This window comes from Orycteropus afer, unplaced genomic scaffold (assembly GCF_000298275.1).
Source record: "Orycteropus afer afer isolate SDZICR_OR568_19922 unplaced genomic scaffold, OryAfe1.0 scaffold00061, whole genome shotgun sequence".
NCBI classification, from domain to species: domain Eukaryota; kingdom Metazoa; phylum Chordata; class Mammalia; order Tubulidentata; family Orycteropodidae; genus Orycteropus; species Orycteropus afer.
In genome coordinates this window covers 465091-484503 of record NW_006921648.1, presented here as the reverse complement: position 1 = coordinate 484503, position 19413 = coordinate 465091, and the positions used below count along the sequence as shown (strand labels likewise).

Below are 19413 nucleotides of genomic sequence, written 5' to 3'. Positions count from 1 at the left end.
GTGTCAGTCAGGCCATCTGGGGGGTGACAGTGGTGTCCTGGCTGAGCCCAGGCCATCTGGGGGGGTGACACCAGTGTCCCGGCCGGGCCTGCCGAGCCCAGGCCATCTGGGGGCTGACGCTGTAGTCTTGGCCAGGCCCTGTCCTGGCACAGCAGGAGCATCTGTCGGGCTGTGACTGCTTACACATTGCCCGCAGCCGAGAGGCAGGAAAGAGCTGCCAGTGTCCAGGTCTTTGCCAGCACTGCCCCTGGACGTGCCACTGCAGTTAGTTCCTGTCACCGAGTTAGCACCCGAGTCTAGTCTCAGTGTCATGTGCCACACACTCCTCCTAACTGGCTGACAGCACCTGTGAATTTCCTGTGACGCGCCTCCCCGTATCATCCTAGGTCCACATGGGCTTACCACACCCTGTGAGAGGCCAAGGGACAAGGGCAAAGAAAGGGAGGTGTCGCAGGCCCTCAGCGCCCAGGGCTTCCGGAAGATGACCTGCCTGGGCGGCTTTATGGGCTGAGATTACTGAGTGATGCCACACCTACCCTAGTCAAGATTCGAAGGGCTACTAACGCCTACCAGGGCTGGGGGGCGGGTGGTCAGCTGCCACCGCCACTGGTCATCGCCTCCGACTCGGGGCACCCGTGTGTGTGTCAGCGTGGAACATGTCCTGCAGGGTTGGCGGGACAGCATGTTCACAAGTGGAGCTGCTGCGACGTCTCTGAGTGGACGTGTGGCAGCCATCGGTCAGCAGACGTGCGCTGGCTGTTTGTCCTGCCCGGGGACCCCAGGCCTTGGGGGCATCAATGCTTCGGGAGTTGGAGCCGGCACCCCGTGTGAATGGATCTACTTGTTTGAAACAATGAAAATATGATGGAAACATGAGAGTATATCCCGAGAGCGTCAGGCCCTGGACCAGGGCAGGGAAGCCCCATATGCAGCGCCCAGCTCCCATCACTCCTCTGTAAGGGGAACGGGCCCTCGAGGTCTCTTATTTCCCTCCAGAATCTAATTAGTCACCCCAGTCATGGCTGAGGAGCTCTGTTGGCATGTGATTAAGGCATGTGACTGCTAACCAGAAGGTTGGCAGTTCAAACCCACCAGCTTTCTGCAAAAGGAAGATGGGAATCTACGTCCATGAAGATTTACTGCCTCAGAAACCCAATGGGGTCACTATGAGTCAGAATCAACTCATGGCAGTGAGTTTCGTACTTTGGAATCGGGTGAGCTCTGTGAGCGCAGTGACTGAGGCATTCGGCTGCTAACCCAAAGGTCAGCACTGTCACCCACCCAGCGGATCTGCTCTCGTGACAGCCTACGGAACCCTATGGGGCAGTTCCACTGTCACATGGGGCGCTCTAGGCCCCCAGTAACAGTTTTCCTAAGAACAAGAAACAACCATTTTCATTTTCTGATTGAATATTTTAAAAATAACAGGTTCTGAAAGAAAACCTGAGGAATTCCTCCTAAGCAGGAGGAAAGCCCTGACGTTGAAAGGTCCACGCGACGATAAGACTGGAGAAGCGTTGTTGGTGTTAGCTGCTGCTGCTGCGTCACCTGACTCACGGTGACCCCGTGTGACCCACACGCCACAGCGTTTTCAGAGCTGCGACTGTTGAGAAGCCGGTCTGCCTATGAGCCCAGTGTACGTGTTTAAAAACAGTCCTGTCCGCAAGAACGGATGTCACCCAGTTAGTTCTGCACGGACCAGTCCACTCCGGAACACTTCTCTTAGGTGTGGTAACGGAGCACGGCTGTTGGACAGCACACTCAATCTTAGATGTGTGCAGAAAGGGGGGGGAGTGTTTGTGCAACTGGTTTCCAGTTTTCTAAGATACATCCAGCAGGTAGGAAAGCAGAGGCAGGCAGACAGACAACACTGAAAACGCTCAGTTGTTGGCTCTAGGGCCAGAATATGGGGTTCACTGTACCAGGATCTCAACTTTCTGGGAGATTTAAATGTTTTCAAACTAGAAGGTGGGGGGAACGTATCTGCTGGGCTGCAAGACTTCCTTCCTGGTGATGTTCTACAACCGCGGGGCTTGTGGGAACCGAAGAGGCGACGGGGTTTCAGTCCTGTGCAGCCAAGGACTGTGTGCTGCGTCCGCACCGCCGAGTCCGGGATTCGGGCTGTCGCATGATCAGCTGATTTGGACCAAGCCTGTGTGTTGACAGCGGCCCTTGACCCCGGGGGTGCTGTACACTCCGGGTACCTCACGTGGACACCTCATACCTGATTCCCCTGAACGCTGCACTGCACCCTCTTGGGGCACTGTCCCATCTCCACGTGAGTGCACCCTTTCACTGGGCCCAGCTCTTCCCTCGTGGGGGTCCAGCCAAAGGGAGAACCACTAGTGGTTCCACAGGCAAGCAGTCGTCAGAGTCTGTGTCCAGAAAGGGGGCAGACAGCCCTGCAGAGACGGACCGACTGACAGTCACAGCACACACGGACGGGAAGGCTAGGGGCAGTCTGGCTGGTGTGAGCGTCAGCTGAGAACCACACCCACTAGCTCCAGAGGGTTCAGTCTGGCTGCGTCGGGTGGGTGGGCTTTGGGTCTGTTTGCTCACCTCTGTTTTACGACTCCAGTAAAGAACACGTAAGAGGCAAAAGAAGCTTAAACGGCGTGACGTTTAATAAATCCCATTGTGGCACTTCCACCTAAAGTCTTAATTTGAATGTTGGGGTCACATAACGCCTGTTTCAGGATGCAGCCTCCTTGGGGTCAGACTTGGGGTTCTAGTCCTGGGACATCTTGGCTCTGCCATACCTTAGTCAGGCTGCCTGACCTCTGAACCTGTGCTCCATCTGTGTAACAGGTGGAAGTAGCGACAGACCCTCAGCTTCATGCAGGACTGAATGGTGCACGGGGGACTCTGGGCACAGTGCCCAGCGGTACTGAGTGCTGGTCGGCCGCAGCCCCTGTCACAGCACTGGGTGTCCTCAGCTTTCTCTGAGGGCCGAGTAGACGCCTCCTGTGACATACTGCCAGGCACCTGACAGCCGTGCTGGCTGTTGGGAGGGAGGGGAGTGGTGCTCCCTGTCACTGGACCTCCCTGAAGGCACTGCAGCCTGGTGGGAGAAGTGTTAATAAACTCAGCTGACAGTCGGAGGCCCAGGCCAGAGGCCAAGGTGATGCCCCACAAGGAACTGTCTCTCCAATCACTACTGGGGTGGCAGGTGGCGGGGCGCACCTTTAGGGCACAGAGGAGAGCGTATTTATATGGAAGACAGTAGTTTTCAAAATTATCTTCCAAATGCAATCTAGGGGCCAGGGTGGATACCCTGAGTTAAGGGGTAAATACTCATCAATCATTAACTTTAAGTAAAAATTTAAATCCACCGCTTATCTGGACCAGTGTTTTTCCAAATACCCGATTTAAAAAAAAGAAAAAAAAAAAAAAAAATCACGGAGACTGTCAACGCAGCTTCCCTGGCCATTACCCCAGAGAGGGACTGGCTCAGTGCGTTTGGGATGGGCCAGGAATTTGGAAATTGTTATTTTTACAAGTACCCCCCAGATAACTCATCAGCAGTCTGTGAAACAGTGGACCACGGCTTCCAACATCTTTTGCAGATTTGAAGTCGTGGACCACTGACACCCCGGGCTGACCCCTGCAACATGCTCATCCAGTCCTGTTCCAGGCACACAGGGTCCGCCTGCCCCGAGTGGAGGGTCGGCAACCGCATCACATCCTTCCTCAAACTGATTTTCTATTAAAGGGTAGTGGTCACCTTGGCTCGCTTCGGCCTTGCTCTCTGAACAATTCAGTGTTCCGATCTCTCCACCTTAAACCGCATACTGACGACCCCGTCGATGCCAGCCTGGATCTCGTCGTTTTCCTTAACAGGCCCAACTCCCTTTGGGGTCCCGGTCAGGACGATATCGCCTTCCTCCAAGGTCATGATCTTAGAAACGTAGCTGATGATGTGGGGGATGGAGAAGATCATGGCGGCCGTCTCGCCCTCCTGCCGGAGCTCGCCGTTGACCTTGAGCCACAGCCTCAGCTTGTGAGGGTCTGGGACCTTCTCCTTGGGCACGAACGCGCTGACGGGGCAGGAGGTCGCGAAGCCCTTGGCCAGGGTCCAGGGCAACCCTTTCCTCTTGCACTCCTCCTGCACGTCGCGGGCGGTCATGTCCAGGCACAGGGCGTAGCCGGCCACGTAGTCCATGGCCGCGGCCTCGGGCACCGCGCGGCTGCGCCGGCCCAGCACCACGCCTAACTCCAGCTCGTGGTGCAGGTTGCGGCTGTAGGTCGGCATGAGGATGGGCGAGCCCTCGGGGGCGTAGGCGCTGGACGGCTTCAGGAAGAGCACCGGCTCGCTCGGCACCGCGCTGCGCATCTCCCGGGCGTGCTCCGCGTAGTTCCTGCCCACGCACACGATGTTCTTGCCCCACTCCCAGAAGCGGGCCATGGGCCTGGGCGCCGCCATGGCGCTCGCGGGCGGCGGGACACGGTGCCCCGAGTCACGTGGGCTTCGCGGAGCCGGGCACGGCGCCTACGGCTGCCGCGAGTGGACAAATCACCTCCGCACCGGCCCGGTCCGCTCTGCGCTTGGCCCCCTGGGAGCCGCTGTCCGGCGGCTGCCTCACTGTTACCCGGCCCGAAGACGGTGGCCGTGTCCCCAGAAGGCGGTGGAGGTCAGCGCGCAGCTCTCGGGGTGCCGACACCACCTCCCCAGTTCCCAGCAGCGGGTACAAGGGGAAGGGGTGGGTACGAGGCGAGTGAGCGCTGATTGGCGGGGGCGGGGCTGGACGAGCGCGCTGATTGGCGGAGGCGGGGCCAGGCGCCAGCCGCTGATTGGCTGCGGCGCGCCTGCGCTTGGCGTTTTGCGGCCCCCGCCCCGCGCCGCTCCCACCCGCCGCCCTGGTCATGGTGCTGGGTTGCGGGCTGGTCGGCCGCCGCAGCCTCGCACTCCTGGGAGCCTGCGCTCGCCGCGGCCTGGGTAGGTGGGCGGCGGGCGACACGGGGCGGCCAGGGCGCAGAGGCGGCGGGCCTGACAAGGCCTCAGCCCGGGACGCGCCTTGGTCGCTCCTGCTCTGCCCCGGGGCTGCTGTCGGGCAGGGATGAGGGGCTCCGCTCCCGAGGGACGAGCCGCAAACGCCTGGAGGAAGGCGAGCCCGTGCGAGATGCCGAGGGGTCACGCCGACTCCGCTGGTCGTGGTGACGCCGGTCTGGCCCGCGGACACGGCCGGGCTCGGGCTTGGGGTGCCTGCAGGGATGTCGCGAGGCCGGCCGCGCTCTGGGCCGGCCGCATCCGACGCGCTGAGGCGCCAGCAGGGGGCGGCCGCGAGCTGACGCTGTCTTTTATCAACACACAGGTGCCTAACGCCTGGCGGGCCACCGGTAGGCAGCCAGTGGTGTCCCGGAAAAAGGCTCTCCGGGAGTTGAGTCAGACAAGTGAGAGGGGCAGAAGACAGTGGGGTCACTTGTCAGCCGGGGTGCAGAAGGATGTGTGCCAGGGAAGGAAATGCCTGTTCTAGAACACCCAGACCTTGTGTGGGGAGCCCTGCCTCTCCCCGTGGTCCACCGGCAGCCACCTGAGAGCTGGCTCCTGACTCGGGATTAAGGAGGTTGCCACATGTCCCCCCACAACAGAATATAAAAGGAGCTCTAGTGGCGCAGTGGTTAAGTGCTTGGCTTCTAATGGAAAGTTTACCGTTGGAACCTACCAGTCGCTGTGGGGGAGAAAGAGGTAGCAGGCTCTGCTTCCCTGAAAACTGACAGCCTGGGAGACCCTGGGGCAGTTCCACTCTGTCCTCTAGGGGCGCTGTGGGTCAGAATGGACTCCAGGCAGTGGGTGTGGTTTGGGCTTTGCTTCCCTGAAGACTGACAGCCTGGGTGACCCTGTAGGCAGTTCCACTCTGTCCTCTAGGGGTGCTGTGGGTCAGAATGGACTCCACGGCAGTGGGTGTGGTTTCGTTTCTGGCATGTGGTTGTGACTAACAGGCAGTAGAATGTATAAATCACGTTCTTCACACCGCTTTCAGATGGCAGGGAAAATCTGGGGGCACATAACTCCATAGGGAGGGTCAAAGGCAGAACCTGAAAACAATACTGGGTTCTGTGAGCTGGGGAGCCCTGGTCCTGCCGCCTCCTTCTTTCAGTCTCTCTCCATCCACCTCTCTAAGGAGTGGAGGACCTGCTGGCCCAGCTTTCCAGTTGAGAGTCTCACGGCCGCCTCCAGCTGTTGGGGTGCTTTGGCCTTGATTTGGAGGTCTTTCAAATTCAGTTTGCTCCTCCAGTCCCTGTGGCAGTGGGCCAGTTGGTTAACTTGCTGTGTCTGGGAGATGGTTAGCAGTTAGCTGGATGGCCACCGAGTGTAGGTAGGGGGACAAGCGAACCCAGAGACCATTGTCAGATGCTGAGTGAAATGTCACAATGAAGGAAGGACCCATTTCCTGAGGTTCCCAGAGTGACAGGTCCCTTCCCTTTGGGGACATCTGTCCAGTTGTGAGACTCGGGGATGCTTCCGTCAGCACCCTGGCAGATGGTGTGAGTGGGACGGTGACTGTGCCACTTTAACAGTGTGTGTCCCCTCCCTGCCCCCAGCCCGTTGGTGCCACGCAGGCTGTCAGGCTGCCCCCCCTCACAGTGACCCCGTGTGACAGAGCAGACCTGCCACCAACGGCTGTTTTCTTGGCCGAGACCCCTCTGGGAGCAGGTCACCAGGCCTCTTCTGTGGTGTCACTGGGTGGGTTCGACCCATCAACCTTTTGGGTCAGCAGCTGAGTGCAAACTGTTCGTGTCACCCAGACACCTGCAGGGCCACTGAGAACAGCGGAAAGCTGTGAAACTTCCTGATTCAGAAAATATTTCGTGGCCACACGAGCATGTCTGTGGTCCGGACCCGACCCTCAGCTCTGGGCCCAGAACCTCTGGGAACGAGGTATCGCGTTGTGGCCGGCGCAAAGCTGGTGGTGTTGGTAGGCAGCGTTGAGCTGTTCTTGGAGAAGGGGCAGAGTTCCCAGTGCTGCTGGCACCACGTGGACCCGCCCCTTTAGGTGCACCTGCCCCAGGCGGCCACAGCGCGTGGAGCACGCTCAGCTGGCTGTCAGAGAAAAGGGGACAGCGGGTGTGTTTGTCATTGTGACGGCACCGTCGGGGCCCTTTCCCTGCCTGTGGTGTTCAGCCAGCCTGTCTGCTTTTGCAGTCTCTCCCCTTTGTGAGCTAGGACCTCCAGGACCACTCGGCCCACGTGTGTTTTCTTCAGGACGGACGTTGCTGACGATCGGCTGGCATCCGTCTTCTGGTGGACGAGCTGCGTCCCTCAGTCCCTACCCCCACCCCCCGGTCACACTGGCAGAGTCACCCGACCCAGGTGGCCGGTAACGGCATGCTCTCCACACGCGAGTTGGAAGCAGCGCGGCCGCCTCTCCATCCTCAGGGCTGGGGACGTCTGTGCCTTGGCCTCGTCCCTGCCATTTGAGAGCAAATTCAGTTCTCTCCTGTGGCCAGGGTCCGGGCAGGGCGGGCAGCAGTGCCGCGCGACCCCGCCTCCTGCCGGCTCGTGGGCGGCGCAGGGGCTGGCGGACAGCCAGGGCTCGTGGGCACCTGCGTTGCTCCCCTTGGCCTTTCTCTGAGTCAGGCGCGAGCCGTCTGTCGGCTGCCGGAATCACCAGCACGGCTGGCAGTCTGGTCCCGGTTACCAGTGAGTGGACTCAGGCTCCCGGTGACCCGAGCTGTCGGCTCTGCGGGGTCCCCACGGCTGTGAGCTTTCAGAAGGAACTTGCTAAGCCTCTGGGAGGACTTGCCCTCCCCGCCTCCCGGTTAGCCACGTGCTTAACTGTTGGCTGCCCCTGGGGCTCCTCCTGGTCCCTGGGGCTCCTCCTGGTCCCTGGGGCTCCTCCTGGTCCCTTTAAGACCCTTGCACAGGAAACTGAGGGCATCGATCTGAAGAGGGGTTTCCAAGAACACGAAGTTGAGTCACGCACGTCCTGTGTCCCTGGGAAATAAGGGGCAGAGTGAGAGTTTCCTGGTCCTTGTCGGAGGCGCGGGGCCCCACCCACACAGCCACGTGGCTTGCCCCGCCGTCCCCGGGACTGGGTGCTAGCGTGGGGCCGAGGGTAGGTCTCGGCTGCGTGGCCGCCCTGGCCGCTGGCCTGACTCCACGCCGTGTCCTCAGGCCCGGTCCTGCTCGGAGTCTTCGTCCGTCACTCCGGCTCCAGGAAGAGTGCGGTGGTCGATCAGGCCGACATGAGGGTGGAGCTGCTTCCCGCCCTGACCGACAACTACATGTACCTGGTCATCGACGACGACACCAGGGAGGCTGCCATTGTGGACCCGGTGCAGCCCCAGAAGGTGCGCTGCCGGCTCTGGCGGGAACCGGGGCTTGTTGGGAGGCTTGGGCTCTGGCCTCGTCTCAGCCTGTGGTCAGTTCCGACCCATTGTGACTCCGTGTGATGGACTAGACCTGCCCCGTGGGGTCTCCTGGGCTGTCACTCTTAGGGGCGTGTAGCCAGGCCCACGACGGGGCTAACCTGGCTTGTCGTCCAGAGCTCAGCCTCAGTCACCATCTAGAGCCGCCGGGTCCCTGCAGCTCTGCCAGGGCACGTGAACAGGGGCCCGCTCCAGATGGCGGGCCCAGGGGCTGGCGAGGGGGACGAGGCCAGAGGCTTTGATTTGGAGAGAGAAGGGCTGGGCTTTACCAGGCCAGGGGCGAGGGGCCAGTGAGCCCCCCTGGGATCAGCTTTCCCACCCTCACTCTGCCCTGTGGTGCTGCTTCTGGGGGTGGTGAGCTGGTGGGCTCCGAGATAGGTGTGTAAGCTTGATGCTGCCCCGATGGTCCGTAGAGGACAAGGCCGCCTTTCCCCCAGTCTCCTGGAGTCCGAGAGAGGCCCAGCCCGTCCTGGCACACCCTGTCCTGGGCCTGGCGCCGGGTGGGGGTGACCGGGGCCTTCGTTCTGCTCCTCTGCTCGTAGGTCGTGGAAACGGTGAAGAAGTATGGTGTGAAACTGACCACCGTGCTCACCACGCACCACCACTGGTGAGTCTGCCACCTGTGGCCCTCGCCACTCCGGGGCTTCTGGGCTCTGCCCACTTCTCAAGGGGCGTCCTTGGCGGGAGGTGTGACGTGGGCCGGGGAGGGGAGTGTGGGGCTCTCTGGCCTCCCAGGTGTGTGAGCAGGAGCAGGCAGGGTGAGAGCTGGCACACGTCTTTCCCCAGAGAGCCGGTGCCATGGCGGCCCTCTGGCTGGAGGACGCATGCCCTCCTGGTGCCTGTCTCCTTTGGGCAGATGAGGGGCTGGCCGGGTTCTCCAATGGCCCCAGACACTGCATGCAGCCCTCTGCTCCTGGCCTCCGGGCCCTGACTGCTCACCCTGTGTGATAGCATGACTGTGGGTGCCTTCCCTGGAGAGGGGGACAGGTGGATAGATGGACGGAGGGATGGCATGTGACAGTGTGTGCCACCTGTTTCCCTCCTGGGCCCCTGGGAGGGTCCCTGCAGCCTCGTCCCAGACCTCGTGGCTTGTGCCTGGGACACGGCCCTGATGTCACAGGGCAGAGGAACCCAGTCACCATTTTGAAAAATAAGCTGTAGTTGGAGGCTTTTTTTTTTTTTTTTCCCCCCTAAATTTTTATGAGGAGCTCTGGTAGCATAGTGGCTAAAGCACTTGACTGCTAACCAGAAGGCTGGTGGTTCAAACCCACCAGCCACTCCTCGGAAGGAAGGTTGGGCATTCCTACTTCCGTAGTGATACTGCCTCGGAAACCCAAGGAGGGGTCGCTATGAGTCAGGGCCGACTCGACGGCACATAACAACAACAACAACAAATTTTTTACTAATTGTGATAGTTGGGGTTGTGTGTTGACTTTGCTGGCCTGCAGTTCTGAGCGGTTTAAGCAGTTGCGATGTGGGTTAGTCCCATAATGAGAAAGGGAGCTTCCCTAGGCGCGTGGCCTGCTTCCAGTATATTTATGGACACCCGGAAAGTGAGACGCTTTCTGTGGCTCGGCACCCTGTTGTGCTGCCTACAACTGTCCGTAAGTGAACAGTCCACCATTAGGCCTGGTGGTCTTGGATTCGCCATCCATCCGAGTCAACAGCTGGTGTACAAAACTGCAGCTAGCTGTATTTTGTACACAAGGAGAAAGCAAATGATCCTACACTTATCCTAAGGAGTATGAAAATGCCCCTCATACTAAACTTGGTCGCAGACCCTTCTTGGGCCTGCCTGCCCGTGAGTTGCTTCACAAAGCATTTTGCTGAGCGTGTAAACAAGTGAAAATGAAAATAAATTCAGAACAGGGCAGCTTCTAAAACGAACAATGCGAACAAACAGGCATGAAGCAGAGATGCTGGAAAAGCTGAGGTTCTCGTCCAGGGTCCAGGTGGGTGCCTGTCCCGGGAGGTGGCTTATCTCCACAGCACAGGCCCGGGTGGGCGTGAGCCAGGCCTGGTGGGTGCCTGTCCCGGGAGGTGGCTTATCTCCACAGCACAGGCCCAGGTGGCAGACAGCCCAGCGGGCGGTTCCTGCAGCCGTATCAGACATGAGCCAAGGTGGTGAGGAAAACCCCCAGAGCGCCACTGTGTGGTGGCTCTAGAAACGGGAACATGGGAACGTGGCTCCATCAAGTGTCCTCACATTCACCCGGGTCGTGTTGTCCAAGGGTCGCATATTTACATGCAGAGGAAGGAGAACGTGGCTCACTGGTTAAGCGCTCAGCTGCTAACTGAAGGGCTGGCGGGTCTTTGGAGGACAGTGCCGGTGATCTGCCCCATAAGGCTCACGGCCGAGCTTCCTGCAAAAGCTGAAGCAGACACCACCTGATCCCGCAATCCCGCTATGAGGCGTGTGTCCGCAAGGAAAAGAGCTGTGACGTGAACAGACGTGGGCACACCCATGTTCACTGCAGCACCACTCACAGTAGTGAAGAGACGGAGATGACCTCAGTGCCCGCCAAGAGAAGAGCGCAGAAGCCAGCCACGGCGCACGCAGTGCCGTCCACCCGTCGTCAAGCAACAGCGGATCTGCGGACGAGACAGACGAACCGAGAGCCCGTTCCGCTGAGTGCAGTCCGTCAGTCACAGGAGGACAAACACTGGGTGCGGCACTGCCAGCGAGTGGAGGAGGGGTCACCCACTTGAATCGCATCCTGCGTTGGAGGCCAGGGTGGGTCAGTCAGCGGCCCCAGGGCAGACGCCCATTCACTTGAGTGAAGGACAAATTGGCCGTTTAACCCTGTTCCATCCGTTGTCCCGCTGGAGCGATCCCGTGCGCAGCGACCGCCGCAACAGCTGCAACCTGAGAAGGCTGGAACGTGTCGGAGGAGGAGCTTCTCAAATGAGCAGCAGCAAAGGGTCAGGCCGCACCGTCAGAGACGGAACCCTTACTCGGGGTCGGTCACATGGCCATGGGCGGACCTTAGTCACTGTGTCCAGCTCCCAAAGGTTGGACCGCTATCTAGAAGCCAAGCCCCCAGGTCATGCTGTCAGCATGGACTGGCCTGGGATGAGGGCCCCCGGTAAACAGTGATCCTCAACAGGAAGACCCCACAAGATGCAGACTGGGGCTGGGTGACCCTGCGGTGCACACACTCTGTCTGCTCCCCACTTCCCTGTCACTCAGGCAGCTCTCATCTAGTACACAGGAACAGAAGCCCCTCAGCCTAGCCAGTGGGGCCGTGGGGTGCTACCTGTGTCATGAGAGACAGGGAAGTTGTGTTGGTGCGTGTTTATCAGGAGTAATGAAGAGCAGGGGTGATGGGGCAGGCTGAGGCCTTTCTGCCCTGTACTTGCCTGGTTGTGGCAGGTCCGGGGTGAGGGGACAGGGAGAAGGCACCTGACTGGCCCACCATTACTCCCCGGGGCCCTGCTTGTCTCCCGGAGTCCTAGGGCATGGCTGCTGACTGTGTGTGTGCACACACATGTACTCACACGTGTAGTGAGGGGAAGCCTTACTGGACCTGGCCTGTGGCCTCATCTTCAGGGGTTCAGAACAGAACCTCTTTCTGAAACACAGACTCAACCACCCCTCTCTTGGAGAGCTGGGGGCTTGCTGGATGGGTGGGTGATGCCCTGGGGGTGTCTCCCCGCTGGCTGCTGTTAGCTCGCCCAGGAGTCTCCCCAGGCTGGCCACCCTCAGCTGGGGCAGCACCCCCACACTGGGCTACACCCGAGGTGTGTGGGTGGGAGTCTGGCCTCTTCCGAGAGCCCAGGTGGTCCCAGGGCACCCTGGAGCGTGGGAGCTGCAGGCGTCGGGTGCCCCACGTGTCCCTCTGCTTTAGAACCTTCTGCAGCCACAGGGCAGGCGCAGACGTGTCCCCATGGCCCCGTGGAGACTGGCCGGTAGGACCTTGTACTGAAGGACCTCCATGTGTGAGAAACGCATGTCAGCAGACCAAGGGCAGGTTCATGTGGGTCCACAGTGCCAGCGAGTGGCTTCCAGTGTCAGCGGGTCTCGTTTGACTTCCAGGGACCATGCTGGTGGGAATGAGAAGCTGGTCAAGCTGGAACCGGGCTTGAAGGTGTATGGCGGTGACGACCGCATCGGGGCCCTGACTAACAAGGTCACACACCTGTCCACGCTGCAGGTGAGGCTGGCGCTGTGTGCGCACACACATGTACTGTACACACTCACACACGTGTACCGTCTCTCTCCTGACCCTTCCTCCCTTGCTGCTGCAGGGCCCGGGGGGGGCAGCTAACCTCTGAGGGCGGTGCCTGGGTTTGGACGGTTTTCTCTGCCGAAAGGTGTGACGTCGACGTAACGGGACGTGGGGATGCTCTGGGAGGACGGTGGTCAGGTGGCTGGGAAACGGAGACCGTTGACCTCGTGTCAGTGACACGCCGTGGAGCCTGTCCTTTTTACGTGTTGAGGGTTCGTGGTGACCGCGTGTCAGGTGCCTGTCGGCAGTTTGGGCAGCAGCGTGTGCTCACTTGTTGGCTGTGCATCTGTCCTGGTCGTTCCCATGATGCGTGGACTTTCTCACCACGTTGTTGTCTGGGGATACATGGCTTTCATACGCACTGAGAAACCAAGGTGTGTGCCTTGCTGGATCGTGTGGTCTGGCGCCGAGCCCACACCGTCTGTGACATTTGCCTGTATGACTTGTGAGGTAGCACTCTCCCATCAGCATCACGTTTCTTGGATGGCCCAAGACCATGTGTTACATGGGAGGATGGCGTTTCCTGGGGAGAGCAGCTGATACGCCCGGAGATCTTCAGGGAAGCTGCAGCTGACAGCCAAACAGCTCCATGCATGACCGTGTGGGCAGGTGTGCCTGTGTGCACACACGTGTCTGTGCGTGTGGGTGTCACTGTGTGCACGTGTCTGTACATGTGGACAGGTGGTCACAAGCTGTGACCTCACATCACAGCGGGTGGAAACCCTCGTGTGCATGCGTGTATATACACACGTGTCTGTGTATGTAGAGCAAGCACGTGTGCCTGTATGTGTGGACAAGTGGTCACAGGCCGTGACCCCACATCACAGTGTGGATGTCCTCATGTGTGTGTGTATGCACACATCTGTACATATATGTAGACCAAGCATATGTTTGTACATGTGGACAGGTCACTGGTGACCCTGCATCACCGCGGGTGGACGTCCTCGTGTGTGTGTGCACATGTCTGTGTGTGGACAGGTGGTCACAGGCTGTGACCCTGTATCAGCACGTGGATGTCCTCGTATGCCTGTGTGCTGGCATGTACACGTCTGTGCGTGTGCCGTGTACACACGTCTGTGCGTGTGCCGTGCAGTGGCCCCCATCAGAGCACAGGGATGGCCTCTCGCTGCCACGTCCTCTTCGTGGGTCAGAATGGTTCTGATGCCGAGTTGGGGGTGTGGAGGAAGTGCACCCTGAGAAGGAGAGACTCTGGTGGGAAGCCAAGTGCCATCTGACACCACCTTCAGGGGAAAAGAGACCCCTTTTCTGCACGGCCACCCCACTGTGGTCCCGACCCTGCTGCCTTGTGGCCCTGGGACGGCTCCTTGGTGAGGGGGCGCCACTTGCCTTCTCTCAGGTGGGCTCTCTCAACGTGAAGTGCTTGTCAACACCCTGCCACACCTCTGGGCACATCTGCTACTTTGTGAGCAAGCCTGGCAGCTCGGAGCCTCCTGCTGTGTTCACAGGTGAGTGAGAGACCAGGAACCAGGTGTTTCCTGCTGGGGTGGCTGCACCCCCACTTGGATCCCCATATCGGGGGAGGGCAGTCCAGAGGCCAGTGCTGTGGCCGTGGGACCTGCAGGCCTGAGGTGGACGGTGGCCTGAGCACGCAGCCGTGTACTTTACTGATGGCGGGAGATACTGGAGTGTCTGGGCAAAATGTCCAGACTGGAGACCTGAGGTGGCCGCTTGGGGCCCACCGTGTGGGGCAGGTGGAGGGGCCTGGGGGCAGGGCCAGACGTCCTGAGGGAGGCGGGCCCCACCAGGTGGGCCTGTCAGAAAGGGGGAGGGGGATGGATGGGAGGAGGTCAGGGTCAGCTCTGCCCTCACAGGGCCTATTCTGGAGACAGATTTAGGTACATGCATCCGAGGCACTCTGGCAGGGCAGCCGAGGCCGGGTCCCAGGCCGCCTCGCACTGGCACTCGGGGCTCCTAGTGTGTAGGGGTCACCCATGCCAAGGCCCTGCTTGCTCCCCACCACTGGGCTCTGAGGGGCACCCACTAACCCTAACCCTAACCCTAACCCTTTGGGCTGACGATGGAGGAAAGCCACTCCTGCCATGGGCTACCCTCCCCACCTTGCAGGGCCCCTTGGTCTCACGGCCTTGGACAGATGGGACAGACGGACCCTCATGCGCGCGCGCGCACGCACGCACGCACGCACACACACACACGCACACACACACACACACACAGCTCCACTGTGCCTAGCAGACATGGGTGAGGTGGGAGGTCCGATTCCTGGGACAGGAGTGGCTGTCCCTCTAGACGAGATGGGGCGGGGGCCTGGAGAGGTGGCGTCTCCAGGAGGAAGCTGAAGCTGGAAGGAGTCTGGGAGGATCCCAGTCTGTGGGGTGAGATGGAGGGCAGGTCCCACAGGTGCAGGCATTCTCAACACAACCTGGCTGTGGGCGTGGCTCTCAGGTGGAGGCTGGGAGGCAGAGTCTCGGGGACGCGGCTAGGGAGGAGCCGTGCGGCCTGTGGGGTGTGCTGTGTGGCCGAGGGAGGGGGCTGCTCACCACTGCGGCTTCAGGGCTCAGGCAGGTGGGAGCCACAGGGCCCGGGCCTTCTCGGCGGCTGGGTCAGAGAAGCCTTCTGGCCTGAGCAGCGGGAGGTGGTGGGGTCTCGGCAGAGCTGGTTGGAAGTGGTGGGGTGCCGTGCCCTGGAGGTTCCCCACCCACGCCTCCCTGGCTGTCCTGCCCTCCAGGTGACACCTTGTTCGTGGCCGGCTGTGGGAAGTTCTATGAGGGGACTGCGGACGAGATGTACAAGGCCCTGCTTGAAGTCCTGGGCCGGCTCCCCCCAGACACGGTTTGTGCGTTCCCTCCACCCTGGCTACGGTCCCAGTGCTGGTGTCCGGGGGAGCTCGGGAGGCAGACTCACCCCCACGTAGCAGCAGGCCTCCGCACGGCCTGGCTCCCCTCTGCACCCACTACCCCCTGGCCAGGAGTCCTGAGGGGGAGTGGCACTGGGGGGGGGGCTGTGCCAGGAGGCCCGAGGGCAGACCAGGGGGCTGTATCCTCCTCAGCTGTGTCTTACTGGCATTAAACATACATGCAGACGAGTGGCCACATGCTTAAAGACTGTCCCCAGAGTCAGTGGCTTCTCACTAGCGAGGGTGAGAGAACAGCCAGGGCTCGGAGCCTGCCCCAGCCCCCAGGGAGCTCTGCGAGCCGAGGAGCTGACGGGCCTGGCTTTGACCTTCTCAGAAGGTGTACTGTGGCCACGAGTATACCATCAACAACCTCAAGTTCGCCCGCCACGTGGAGCCCCACAACACTGCCATTCAGGAGAAACTGGCCTGGGCCAAGGTGAGTGGACCCTGAGGGCATGCTCTGGGTGCCCCTCACCCCGGAGGATCGTGGTCACCAGCTGTGTGGGCAGAACCTGTGTCCTCCGAGCCAGCGGAGGGCTGGGGCAAGGGGGGCGTCTGCTGTTCAGAGCAGTGTGCAGTCCCCAGTGTGGCTGCGTGGCCCTCCTCTCTGGTCCCCCTCAGATTAGCTTGGACTCGGCGGGCCTGACGTTCAGCCTTTCCAGCAAGCAAGGTGAGGTCGGAGCTGCAGGTCCTCTTTCCTAGCGTGGGCACCTCCAGAGCAATGTGGGGACACATGGGCTAAAGGCAAGTGAGGGGCATGTCCTGGACACCGGGGTCTATCCTCCCTGCCCCTTGATCAGTCCAGTTGATTAACTTTTTCTCTTAAGTTTTTTGTGGTCTAGCTAAGAAAGCTTTTGCCTCCTTCTTGGACAGAGAGACTTTCTCCTAGGCAGTTTACAGTTTCAGCTTTTGCATTTAGGCCAGTGGTCCATTTCAAGTTAAGTTTGTGTATGGTGTTGCTGTCAGTACCGTGAGTCAATTGGGTAGAGTCCCTCCTTTGTATGTTGATACCCAGCTGTTCTAGCAACATTTGTTGGAGAGACTGTTCCGCACTGAAGCACCTTGGTCACGGTTGGAAAGGATACACAAACGTGTCTGTTGCTGGGGTTGATCCGATCCCATTGACCAACTTGTTTTATCCTTGCACCAGTATCAGACCACAGCTGTTTGAAAAATCTTCAGTTTCTTTGTCTTTGGCATTTTTGGGTTGTCAGATAAACTTGAAGAGTGACAGTATTAACTGCTCCCGCTTGCAGGCATAGTATGGGTGTCGGCTGGTCTCCCGTGCAGTATGGCTGTTAGCCTACCGCTGACAGTGTCATGTTTCAGAATATGCCTCAGTCATTTGCTGGCAGAGCCTACTTTTGTGTCTGTGTCATGGGGGACTCTTGTCTGTAGTTTCATGATCTTGTGATGCCTTTGGTTTTAATATCAGGGTGAAGCTTTGCCTTGCAAAATGCATTGGAAAGTGTTTTCTCCTGTTTTTTGAAAACAACTTTACTTGACCGCTCTTCCTTCCCTCATGTCTGTTGGCATCCACCGCAGAAGCCGCCTGCCTGTACCTCTTTGTGGGGATTCTGAATCATGAGCTCCGTGACTGGAGTGTGTGTGGGGCGAGGAGGGTTCCACTTCTTCCCGACTCAGCTTTGGTAACCGTGTCTTGCCAGCAACTGGTCTGTTTCATCCAGGTTTTAAACGTATTGGCAGAGAGGTTTTTGATATTAAGTTTCCCTATTTTAATAGCAATTTCGTTGGGGTTTACTCATGTAATAACTCGCATTGGCTTTAACTTGACAGTTCACTGAGGTCTCACAGACTCCAGTGCAGTGACCACCCCAGTTATGACACAGTCCCTGGTGGTGCAAGGGGTTAACTGCTCGATGACTTGCCTCAAAGGCCACCAGCTCGAACCCACCCAGAGGCACTGTGGACCACAGGCCTGGTGACCTGCTTCCGAAAGGCCACAGCCTTGGAAGCCCTGCAGAGCAGGGATGGTCTGCCCACGCACTCAGGTGGCCCTGAGTCGGCACCGACTTGACCAACGCTCCTGTCACCCTCAGGAGTTTCCTCCTGCTGCCTCCCTCTGCCCCTGGACCCAAACAGCCCCAAGCCTGTTCTCCCCCGGACTCTGTTTTCTGGAGTCCTGTGTAAATGGAGCCTACGGTGGGCACTTTGTCTTTCACTTGGATGACGGCCCGAGACTTACCGTGTTGGTGCTGTGTTGCAGTTCACCCCTTTTGGCTGCTGATGCATGTTCCATCCGCTCACCGGCAGGCAGACGTGCACGTGGGTTCTGATGACTGGCTGCTGTGTTGCTGGAACGCTCACCTACGAGTCTCTGTGAAATGTGATTTCTCTTGTGTTGATACTTAGGTGTGGAGTTGCTGGGCTGTTTAAAAGTCAAACATACATCTACTAAAAAAACCCACCCAACTGCCTTCCCAAGTAGTGCTCCTTGTCTGTTCCCAGCCACACAGGGTGGGAGTTCCAGTTGCTCCACAGCTTTGTCGACATTTGGTGGCGTCAGTCTTTGTCATTTTAACGGGTAGGTGGTAGGATTCACTGTGGTTTTAATCCACATCTAATGCCTAATGATGTTAGACATCTTTTTGTGTTTAGCAGCCATTCTGTTAAGTGTCCCAATTTTTGTCTGTTTTTAAAACTGAGTTGTATTATCATAGACAAGAGGATGGAGATGTGACTTTTGGTAGCACTGTGGTTAAAGCACTCAGCTGCTAACAAAAAGGTTGGCAGTCTGAACCCACCAGCCACTCAGTTGGAGAAAGATGAGGCAGTCAGCTTCCATGAAGACTGACAGCGTGGGAGACCCTGTGGGCAGTTCCACCCTGTCCTCTAGGGGCGCTGTGGGTCAGAATGGACTCCAGGCAGTGGGTGTGGTTTGGGCTTTGCTTCTGTGAAGATTGACAGCCTAGGAGACCCTGTGGGCAGTCCCACTCCGTCCTCTAGGGGCGCTGTGGGTTGGAGTTGGCTGCTGGTGTGTGGGTGTGGTTTGGGTAGGTGGGAGGTAGAGGAGTGACAACTCGAGAGGAAGCAGGCAGGATGCTGTGAATGTTCTGAGGTTGCTGCTGAGCCAAGCATCCCCCCGACAGCCTGCGGTGGTGGACGGTAGCTCCTGCCCGAGGGTGAGTGTGGCAGGACGCTAGGCGGTGGGTCCTGGTCTGAGGGCGCCGGGAGCAGGTGCGTGGGAGCCTGGTGTGGGTGTCTAAAGCTGTCGTACAAGGAGCTCCCCACTCGTCGTCCATTGTTTTGCTCACCGGTTTCTGCAGGAATTGACCTTGGCCAGACAGTGGTCTGTGTCCTTTCCCTCCACCTGCCTGGTCCACGTGCTGCTCAGGAGGAGTGAGACCACTGAGTGCAGCCACGCTTGCGGGCTTGATGGCCCCCCACACTCCCTGGTGTGTCCCCTCCCGGGCGGTGCTCGTGGCCCCCATGTGTTCTGGATGGGGCTGGGCGTGTTTTCTGAGACGTCCTGGTTATTACTCTGTAATAGGAAAACAGACTTGCTATCAGCAAGAGCTCTAACCTCCTCCCACCCGGACAGCAGAGGCTAGAGAGCCGGTCATGGTGGGTCCCCCTTCACGGCGGGACCAGCTCCAGCTGTAGACCAGGCGACAGCTGACCTCTGCACCATGACTCTCCTCCCCAGATCCCTGGGGTGCGTTCTGTACTAGAGCAGTGTGTCTTTTCAGGAGAAGTATGGGATCGGGGAGCCCACGGTGCCGTCCACCATCGCCGAGGAGTTCACCTACAACCCCTTCATGAGAGTGAGGTGAGGGTGGCTGGTGCCCGCTGTTCCCTGGCCTCGCTCTGCAGGCCCCAGATGGCGTGGAGGCGGTCACGGGGAGCCAGGGAGCAGGCCCCAGACGGCGTGGAGGAGGTCACGGGGAGCCAGGGAGCAGGCCCCAGGCGGCGTGGAGG

The 19413-nt window shown here is 59.3% G+C and overlaps 2 protein-coding genes across 2 annotated transcripts in view; one reads left to right on the top strand and one right to left on the bottom strand.

Annotated features, from left to right (window-relative positions):
• Positions 1-3757: 3757 nt before the first annotated feature.
• On the bottom strand, positions 3758-4423 carry FAHD1 (fumarylacetoacetate hydrolase domain containing 1). Its single transcript, XM_007939518.1, has one exon. The coding sequence runs from the start codon at positions 4421-4423 to the stop codon at positions 3758-3760; it is 666 nt and encodes a 221-aa protein (XP_007937709.1).
• Positions 4424-4863: 440 nt separating this feature from the next.
• The window catches only part of HAGH (hydroxyacylglutathione hydrolase), a 14876-nt gene continuing 326 nt past the window's right edge, over positions 4864-19413 (top strand). The window contains exons 1-8 of the mRNA XM_007939516.1: positions 4864-4936; positions 8117-8292; positions 8913-8977; positions 12407-12524; positions 13957-14065; positions 15307-15410; positions 15809-15910; positions 19185-19264. Coding sequence (XP_007937707.1) covers positions 4864-4936; positions 8117-8292; positions 8913-8977; positions 12407-12524; positions 13957-14065; positions 15307-15410; positions 15809-15910; positions 19185-19264 — 827 coding nt within the window. The remainder of the gene's footprint in view (positions 4937-8116; positions 8293-8912; positions 8978-12406; positions 12525-13956; positions 14066-15306; positions 15411-15808; positions 15911-19184; positions 19265-19413) is intronic.

Excerpts from the sequence above, each read along its gene's own strand:
- FAHD1 (XM_007939518.1), bottom strand. The coding sequence starts at position 4,423 with ATGGCGGCGCCCAGGCCCATGGCCCGCTTCTGGGAGTGGGGCAAGAAC.